At 35.8% G+C, this 10,442-nt stretch overlaps 1 protein-coding gene across 1 annotated transcript; it reads left to right on the top strand.

Annotated features, from left to right (window-relative positions):
- Positions 1 to 645: 645 nt before the first annotated feature.
- On the top strand, positions 646 to 1,584 carry LOC134365479 (olfactory receptor 1J4-like). Its single transcript, XM_063081594.1, has one exon. The coding sequence runs from the start codon at positions 646 to 648 to the stop codon at positions 1,582 to 1,584; it is 939 nt and encodes a 312-aa protein (XP_062937664.1).
- Positions 1,585 to 10,442: the final 8,858 nt, after the last annotated feature.

Genomic DNA, 10,442 nt, shown 5'->3' with positions numbered 1-10,442 from the left:
AGTTAGAACTTGGGAGGTTTCAACTTCCTTTTAAAAGAAAATAACTGATAAACACCATTTCATTCTCTATTTCTATGTATTCGACTTTTTATTTTTTAAAGATTCAACATACAAGTGAGATTGCACAGTAATTTCCTCCTATATCTGGCTAAGAGAGGCTAAATTATCCTGCAGAAAATAAAATAAATAAATATTACTCTTCAGCTTAAAATAAAAAAAAATAACTGATGCCTGATTCCTGGTATCCACTTCACATTTCAATCATCGTAAATTGCTAAGGGTTGAATCTACCCTGATGTAAAGAATGCAGAGACTTTGCATATCTTGTTCATTACTAGGTACTCATATACTTGGTAGTTAGTGTAGGACCTGGGACAAGGATCTTGGTAGATAAATACATGTCCAATAAGGAATTAATGCTCTTTTGATTCTTTTGGAAAAAGACATGGTTAACGAGAGGGTTGGAGGTTTCATCAGAACTACAATGGGACAGATGTGTGATTGATTGACCAGTAAATGTGAAAAACAAAGAGAAGTGTCGCTAAATTTAAAAATTTTCATACTAAAAGGACGTTACTACAATGTTATGTCCATGTTCACTGACATTCTTCACTTCCACCAATTCCCAACAGAGAGAAGAGCAGCATGAGGAGGGAGAACCAGAGCTGCGTGTCCCAGTTCCTCCTCCTGGGGCTCCCCATCCTGCCGGAGCAGCAGGGCGTGTTCTTCACCCTGTTCCTGGGCATGTACCTGACCACGGTGCTGGGGAACCTGCTCATCATGCTGCTCATCAGGCTGGACTCTCGCCTCCACACCCCCATGTACTTCTTCCTCAGCCACCTGGCCCTCACTGACGTCTCTATCTCATCAGTCACTGTCCCTAAGATGTTGATGGGCATGCAGACTAAGTACAGATCGATACCCTATGTGGGGTGCATTTCTCAGATGTATTTTTTCATACTGTTTGGTTGTCTTGACAATTTCCTCCTTGCAGTGATGGCATATGACAGGTATGTGGCCATCTGTCACCCACTCCACTACATCTCTGTCATGAGGGAGGAGCTGTGTGTCTTACTAGTAGCTGGGTCCTGGTTCGTCTGCTGTGTCCATGCCCTGTTGCACACCCTTCTTCTGGTACAGCTGTCCTTCTGTGCTGACAATACCATCCCCCACTTCTTCTGTGACCTCGCTGCCCTCCTGAAGCTGAGCTGCTCAGACATCTCCCTCAGTGAGCTGGTCATCTTCACCGAGGGAGGAATGCTTTTCATCCTGCCTTTGATTAGTATCTTGTGCTCTTATATCCGTATAGTAACCACTGTCCTGAGGGTCCCCTCAACTAAAAAGTTCTTTAAAACCTTTTCTACCTGTGGATCCCATCTGTTTGTGATGTCTTTATACTACGGGACACTTGCAGGTGTTTACTTTTTCTCTTCATCATGGAACTCCAATGACAAGGACATGATTGCTTCTGTCATCTATACAGTAGTTACCCCCATGCTGAACCCCTTCATCTACAGCCTGAGGAACAGAGATATAAAACAGGCCCTAGAAATATTTGTCAATAGAGCTAACTTCTTTAAATGACAGTCACTAAATCCTCTTATTTCAGTCATGAGAACTGTGGGATATAGTTCCTAAAATTATTATATGGCTGACAACTCTGTATAGTTGTAAAATAGTACATATTCTGCTGTTATGTACAGTGTTCTTAATTTGTTAACTAGATCAAGTGTGTTATGTGGGTCGTTAGAGCTTTATCCTTAATTAATCTTTGGCTGCTTGTTCAGCATCTCTCATATTTGCACAATCTTATGCAAAACATGTTGCATCATTATAATTGTGGAATTCTTTTTTTCTTCCTTTTACATATCAATTCTCGCTTATATATATATATATATATATATATATATATATATATATATTTAAACTTTGTTATTGAGGACACATAGATTTACCATTATGATCTACTGTTCGTGGACTGACACTTTCATGCAGTGGTGTGCTGAATCTCTCTTGCATCATCTTCAAGCTGATTGTGCACATCTCTTCTCAACTCCACAGTCAGTGACATCATGCTGGTAGCTTGAAATCAACCATAGTGGGAATTATTACATTGTGGAAATTGATAAATGCAACAGACAAGGATCCCCCACTATAGAAAGCCATTTGTTTTTCATTTAGCAGCACCATTGCATTTATAATTAGGAGATATTTCTCTTCATCCCTATTGATGGCACCCCCGTTAACATCTCATCTATGTCATGTGAAATTAGTATAGATGTACCAGATTTGGGGAGGGTTAATGTTTACATGATATATCTTTTCCACCATTTTACTTTAAACCATTCTATGTCCTGATATATATGATGTGTCCTCTGTAAACAGTGTAACACTGAATTTTGCTCTTTAATGTAGATAGGCAATCATTACTTTTCTGAAGAATTTAATGTATTTATATTTAATGCAATCATAATATATTTCAATTTATATTTTCCATATTCTGTTTTATATTTCAGACATTTTTCATATTTTTTCATGTTTTTCTCTCCTCTCTTTTTTCATTTTGATTAATTAAATATGTATTTGTGTTACTATATTCTCTTAACTTGTGAATCATACATTATTATTATTATACTATTCTTTTATTGTGCTCTGTATAGAGATTACTTCCTGCTTTCTCTTTAAATTGTTCTCTTTTTTTACTGTGCAGAAGCTTTTTAGTTTGATATAACCTCATTTGTTTATTTTTCCTTTTGTTGCCTGTGCTGCGGTCATACTCATAAAGTCTTTGCCCAGTTCTTCTTCCTGAAGTGTTTCCCCTAAGTTTTCTTTCAGGAGTTTTATAGTTTCAGGATGTATATTTCATTTTTTACTCCATTTTGAGTTGATTTGGATATATGGTGAAATGTACCAGTCTAGTTTCATTCTTCTACATAAGGGTGTCCACTTTTTCCAGCATCATTTACTGAAGAGGCAGTCTTTTCCCCAATGTATGTTCTTGGTGGCTTTGGTGTGGATCAGTTGGCTGTAGGTTTATGAGTTGATTTCTGGGTTCTCTATTTTGTTCCATTGTCTGTGTGTCTGCTTTCAAGCCAGTACCATGCTGTTTTTGTTTCTATAGCTTTGTAGTACTATTTGAAGCCAGGTAGTGTTATGCCTCCTGCTTCATTTTATTTTATTTTATTTGCTCAGGATTTCTTAGGTATTCAGGGTGTTTTGTTGCTCTATATGAATGTTGGGATTGCTTTTTCTATTTCTGCACAGCAAAAGAAACAATTAACAGAACAAAAATAAAACGTAGTGAGTGGGAGAAAATATTTCACACTATGTATCTGACAAAGGATTAATATCCAGAATATACAAAAACTTAAACAACTTAACAGTATAAAAACAAGTAACCCAATTAAAACGTGCAAAGGAGCTGAACAGGCACTTCTCAAAGGAGGATCTATGAATGGCCAACAGACAGATGAAAAAACATTATTCAGCATCCAGGAAATGCAAATCAAAACTGCACTGAGATATCATTTCACTCCAGTCAGACTGGGTATTATCTTGAAGACAGAGAACAACAAATGCAGATGATGATGTGAAGAAAGAGGAACCTTCCTACATTGTTGTTGGGACTGCAAATTAGTTCAGCCATTATGCAAAACGGTATGTAGTTTCCTCAAAGGACTACTGATAGAAGAGCCATATGATCCAGTAATTACACTTCTGGATGTGTATCCAAAGGTATGGAATTCATCTTGTTGAAGGGGAACCTGCATTCCCATGTTTATTACAGCTCTATTTAGCCAAGAGTTGGAATCAATCTGAATGTCCATTGATGGGCAACTGCATGAGGAAAATGTGGTATGTATACACAACGGAATGCTATTCTACTATAAAAAGAATAAAATACTGCTATTTGCAGCAACATGGATTCACTTAGAGAAAACCATGTTGAGTGAAGTAAGCAGGCACAGAAAGAGAAATACCACAAGTGAGGACATATCCTCACTTTTAAGTGGGGGCTAAAAAGCAAAAAGAAAAAAGAAAGAAAAAATGAAATAATGAAAGACAGATATAACAATCACAATAATACGTTGAACTTTCAAAAGGAGAGAACAGAACTCAGGTTACTAGAGCTGGGAAAGGGGAAATGATGGAGAGGGTAAAAGAAGAACTGGTAAAGGGCCAACAAAAGTGATTACATTGTGTAATGTTGAATATCCAAATATCCTGATCTGAGCATCACAAATTGCACACAGGTGTTAATATCCAACTCTGTACTTCACAGATACGTACAATCAAGTGTATTACAATAAAACAACAACAGCAACAAAAACCAGGAGAGAACAGTGTCTCCCCAAATAGAGAATATCAATAAAGAGATGGAAATTATAAAAAGCCAAATAGAAATTTCAGAGTACATCTTTCATTCTTCACTTATTAGTGTCTAATGCAACTTATTACACTTTCCCTTTTTAAAATAACTGTAAAACCATTAAATATGTCTAGTAAACCTTCTCCTATAATTTGCCTTATTGTTTTCATGCATTTTAATTTTACCTATACTTAAGTCTCCACAATATGTGACTATAAGTATTTGTGTGGTCCGTATTTATTATTTTATTGTTACTCTTACCATTTTTCTTTTTCCTTATGTTCTTTTATATCTCCTTTCTCCTGCTGGGGACATTTCCCCTTTGTCTAAAGAAACCTGTTTATTATTTGTTTTAGGGCAGGTACGTTGATGACAAGTTCTTTTATGCAAATTATTTCAAATATCTGATATAAGAATAGCTACCTGCCCATTTTGGGTGAGATGGTATAGTTTCTTTCTCTTTCTCATTTGCATATCTCCCCTACCCGTGGTGTTTGTTCTTTCTAGTGTATTCGTGGTGGTTATTATGGTTTTTGAGGTTCCAGGTGCAGGACTCCCTTAAGGATTTCTTGTAGAGCTGGTCATGTGATGGTGAACTCCTGCAGTTTCTGTAAATTATGGAAATTATACCTAAATAATGTTGATTTTAAAACAAGATAGACTGAAGAACAGTTAAATGCATAAGTGTTAAAGCAAGTATAATAAAGTTTTAAAGGTTAAATGTAGATAGCTGGTATTCAGTTGTACACTATAAAATTCTTTCAACTTTGCTTTATGCTTGAAATTTTTCATAATAAAATTTGGAGGAAAAAGACTGAAACTACTAGTTTTGTCAAGAATATGGAGAACAGCAACTAGCTAGTTCATTACTGGAGTATAAAAACACCACTGATTTTGGGGTCTTGGTTTTGTGTCATGCAATATTACTGAAACTGTTAATCAGCTCTAAAATTTATTTATTTATTTATTTTGGTAGAACCTATAGGTTTTTCATGATATAAAATCTTGTCATCTGCAAACAGGGACAATTTGACTTCATCCTATCCAATCCAGATGCCCTTTATTTCTTTCTCTTGCCTGATTGCTCCAGCTAGTACTTCCAATACTACGTTAAATAGGAGTAGTAAGAGTGAGCATCCTTATTTTGTTCCTGTTTTTATCAGAAAATCTTTTAGCTTTTCCCTATTCAAGATGATATTGGAGATTGATTTGTCATAATGACTTTCATTGTGTTGAGAAAATTTCTTGTATACCTCATTTTATTGAGAGTCTTTATCTTGAAGGGATGTTGAATTTTGTCAAATATTTTTTTCTGCATCTATTGAGATAATCATATGGTTTTTGTTCTTGGTTTTGTTTCACATGAATTGACTTGCATATGTTGAACCATCCCTGCATCCCTGGGATGAACCCCATTTGATTGTGGTGTATAATTTTTCTGATGTATTGCTGTATTCTGATTGCTAATATTTTGTTGAGGATTTTTGCATTTATGTTCATCAAGTATATTGGCCAGTAATTTTTTGTTGTTGTTGTATCTTTATCTGGTTTGGTATCAGGGTGATGCTGGCCTCATGGAATGAGTTTGGGAGAATGGCTTCTGTTTCAATTTTTTTGAATAGTATGAAGAGAAGTGGTAATTAATTCTCCTTTAAATGTTTGATATAATTCAGGTGTAAAGCTATCTGGTCCTGGGCTTTTCTTTGTTGGAAGATAGCTGATTACTGCTTCAATCTCACTGCTTGTTATTGGTCTGTTCTGGTTTTCTATTTCTTCTTGGTTCAGTCTTGGTAGATTGCATGTGTCCAGAAATTCATGAATTTCCTCCAGGTTTTCATATTCGTTGGCATACAGTTGTTTGTAATAATCTCTAATGATTATTTGTATTTCTGTGGTATCAGTTGTAATGTCTCCCTTTTCATTTCCGATTTTTGATATTTGGGTCTTCTCTCCTTTTTTTTGTTAACCAAACTAATAGCTTGTCTATTTTATTTATCTTCTCAAAAAGCAACTTTTTGTTTCATTGATCTTTTGTATCATTTTAGGGTCTCTATTTCATTTAGTTCTGTCTTGATATTAATTATTTCTTTCCATCTATTACTTTTAGGATCAGATTGTTGTTGTTTTTCTAATTCTTTGAAGTGCAGAGTTCGGTTGTTTATTTGAAGTCTTTTCATTCTTTGGATGTGTTTATTGTAACTAACTTCCATCTTTACAGCTTTTGCAAAATCACACAGGTTATGGTATCATGTATTTTTATTTCTGATAGTTTCAAGAAATTTTTTGATTTCATGTTTAATTTCTTCTCGGACCCATAGGTCATTCAGAAGTCTATTCTTTAGCTTCTATGCACTTGAATAGTTTCCAGAATTTTGCTTGTTATTGATCTCCAGTTTTAATCCACTATGATCTGAAGAGATTCTTGGAATAATTTCAACTTTTAAAAATTTCTTGAAACTTGATTTGTGACCTAACATATGGTCTATCCTGGAGACTGTCACATGTGCTGATGAGAAAAATGTATTTTCTGTAGTTGTTGGATGAAATGTTCTGCAGATGTCGGCCTGGTCCGGTTGGTCAAAGATGTAGTTTAAATCCTGTGTTTCTCTGTTGATTTGCCACCTAGAAGATCGGTCCAGTGCTGAGAGAGGGATGTTCAGGTCACCCACAATTATTATATTAGGGTCTATTTCTTTTTTTATGTCAAAGAGTGTTTGCTTTACATATCTGGGTGCTGCAGTGTTGGGTGCATACATATTTATGATTGTTGTATCTTCTAACTGGATAGATCCCTTTATTATTATGTAATGGCCTTCTCTGTCTCTTTTTATGATTTTTGGTTTGAAGCCTATTTTATCCAATATAAGAATAGCTACTCCTGCTCGTTTGGGGTTTCCATTTGCATGGTATATCTTTTTCCATCCCTTCCGTTTTAGTCTGTGTGTGTCTCTATAGGTGAGATGGGTCTCTTGAAGACAGCATATACTTGGGTCTAGCTTTTTAATCCAATCAGTCAGTCTGTGTCTTTTGAATGGGGAGTTTAATCCATTCACATTTAGGGGTGTTATTAACAAGTATTACTTTACTCCTGTCATTATATTGCTTTTTGTTCAGATATTTTAAATGTCATTTGTTCCTTTCTTCATCTTTCATTTTTCTTCTTCCCTGTTAGTCAGATTTTTAAGGGGACATGATTTAGCTTCTTTCTCTTTTTTATTTTCATTTTGGTTTTAATGGTAGATTTTGCTCTTTCTTGTAAATCCATGATATTAATTATCATTTTTCAGATTGTGGAACAGAACCTTTTTGAGTATTTCTTGCAGGGATGGTCACATAGTAGAGAACTCCCATGATTTTTGTTTGTCTGGGAAATACACTATTTCTCCCTCATTTATGAGGGATAGACTTGCTGGGTATAGAACTCTTGGCTGGCAATTTTTTTCTTTTAGTATTTTGAATAGATTGTCCCATTTTCTTCTGGTCTGTAAGGTTTCAGTTGAAAAATTCTGCTGTTAGTCTGATGAGGGCTCCCTTATCAGTGACTTGACACTTTTGCTATTTTTAGAATTCTCTTTTTGTCTTTGAGTTTTGCCAGTTTGACTGTAACATATCTTGGAGATGAACTTATAGGATTGAAACTGTTTGGGGGTCTTTGGGCTTCCTGGATCTGAAAGTCTGGATCTCTCCTTATAACTGGGATGTTTTCTATTATTATTTCCTCTAATAGGTTTTTTAATGCCTTTTCCATTCTCCTCCCCTTCTGGAATTCCTATTTTGGGGATGTTTGTGTGCTATGGTTGTCTGCTAGCTCTTTTAGATTTTCCTCATTGTTTTAAAGTCTTTTTTTCTTTCTCTTTCTTTCTTTCTTTACTTATGTATTTATTTATTTATTTATTTTGTCTGCCTGGGTTATTTCAAAAAGACCCTCTTCAAAGTCCGAAATTCTTTCTTCTCCTCGGTCTCACCTGTTTCTCAAGCTTATGTTCTGTTTTTTTTTTTTTTTTTCATTGAGTGAATCCTTCATTTCTAGGAGTTCTTTTACATTATTTTTAAAGGTATTAATCCCTTTGTAAATTTCCTCCTTCATATCCTGGATTATTTTTCTTTCATTGTATTCTCTAGTTGAGTCTTCTCTTATTCTTTTGAGTTTTCTTAAGATCATTGCTCGGAATTCCTTTTCAGACATTTCAAAATTTTCCTGCTGCATGGACCCTGGTACTTTTTACCATATTCCTTTGATGGTATCATATCTTCTTGTTTGTTTGTAGCTCTAGTATTTTTCATAGATGTTTGGTCATCTGGTAGGACACTTATTTCCTCTGTTTCTCTGAAGTGGACTCTGAGGGGAAAGACTTCCTCCTGTGTTTTCAGGCTCTGCTGGTGACTCTTCTCGTATCAGTGCAGTTGAGTGTAGGGTGATTTGTCTTAGGTCCTGCTGAGTAGGTGGTCGGGCCTCTTCAGGGCTTGGGCCATAGACGAGTGGCTTCAGCAGAGTCAGTGTGCAGTACCAGCAATCACCTGGGCACCCTCTCAGTGGATGGGCATTTCCGGGGCTCAGGCATGGATCAGCAGCTGCGACATGGTCAGCACATGGGATCAATGTTCACCTGGGCACCCACTGATTTGATTGGCAGGCATCTCTGGGGCTCAGGTGTGGGCCAGTGTCTGCAGTGGGCCAGCACACAGGAATGGCATTCACCTGGGCATCCACTTGGTCAGTGGGTGGGCCTCTCCCTAAAGAAATATTTTGATTTCCTGTTTGATTTTTTCTTGACGCCATAGGTTGTTTAGGAGAAAGTTATTTTATTTTCACAAACTATTAGCTAGGCTAACTATCAGAAGAAGAGGGAAGGCCAAACAACAAAAATTAGAAATGAAAAAGGACACATTACATGTGATACCATAGAAATTCAAAGACTCATTAGAGACTATTATAAACAACCATACGCCAACAAACTTGAAAATCTGTAGGAAATGGATAAATTTCTGGACACATAAAAACTATCAGGACTGAACCAAGAAGAAATAGAAAACATGAACAGAACAATAACGAGCAACAAAACTGAAGCAATAATCAGCAGCTTCCCAACATAGTAAAGCTCAGGAACAGATGATTTTACTGAAGAATTCTACCAAGTCTTTACACAAGAATTAATACCAATACTCTTCAAACTATTCCAAAAAATTGAAACAGAAGACATTCTCCCAAACTTATTCTACATGGCCAGTATCACCTCAATACCAAAACCAGACTAAGACTTAACAAAAAAGAAAACTGTAGACCAATATATTTGATGAACAGAAATGTAAAAATCCTCAAGAAGATATTAGCACATAGAATACAGCAAACATCAAAAAATTATACATCATGATCAAATGTGATTCATCCCAGGGAGACAAGGATAGTTCAGCATATGCAAGTCAATAAACGTGATGCGCCACATCACCAAAATCAAGGACAAAAACCACGTGATTATCTAAATATATGCAAAAAAAAAGCATTTGACAAAATTCAACATCCCTCATGATGAAGACTCTTAGCAAATTAAGTATAGAAGCAAAGTATAACAATACAATAAAAGCCATATATGGCAAATCCACCACCAATATCATCCTGAAAAAGCTTTCAGCTTTCCCCTTAAGAACAGGAACAAGACAAGGATGCTCACTCTCACCACTCCTATTTAACATACTGTTTGAAGTACTAGCCAGAGCAATCTGGCAAGAGAAAAAAATAAAGAGCCTCCAGATTGGAAAAGATGAACCAAACTGTCTGTTTGCAGATGACATGATCCTATATAGAGAAAAATCTAAAGACTCTACAAAAAACCCCTTATAGCTGATAACAATTTCAGTGAAGTTGCAGGATAAAAAATCAACACACAATAATCAGTGGCATTACTATACTACAACACCAAACTTGCCAAAAAGTAAATTAAGAAAGCTAGCCCTTTTACAATAGTTGTTGAAAAAATAAAATACCTAAGAATGAAGTTATTCAAGGAGGTGAAGGATCTTACAATGAGAACTACAAATCACTGTTGAAAGAAATTAGAGAGGACACAAAAAATGG

Source organism: Cynocephalus volans, chromosome 17 (assembly GCF_027409185.1).
Source record: "Cynocephalus volans isolate mCynVol1 chromosome 17, mCynVol1.pri, whole genome shotgun sequence".
NCBI lineage: Eukaryota > Metazoa > Chordata > Mammalia > Dermoptera > Cynocephalidae > Cynocephalus > Cynocephalus volans.
The sequence above is the reverse complement of the archived record's forward strand: the minus strand, read 5'-3'. Positions and strand labels throughout refer to the sequence as shown.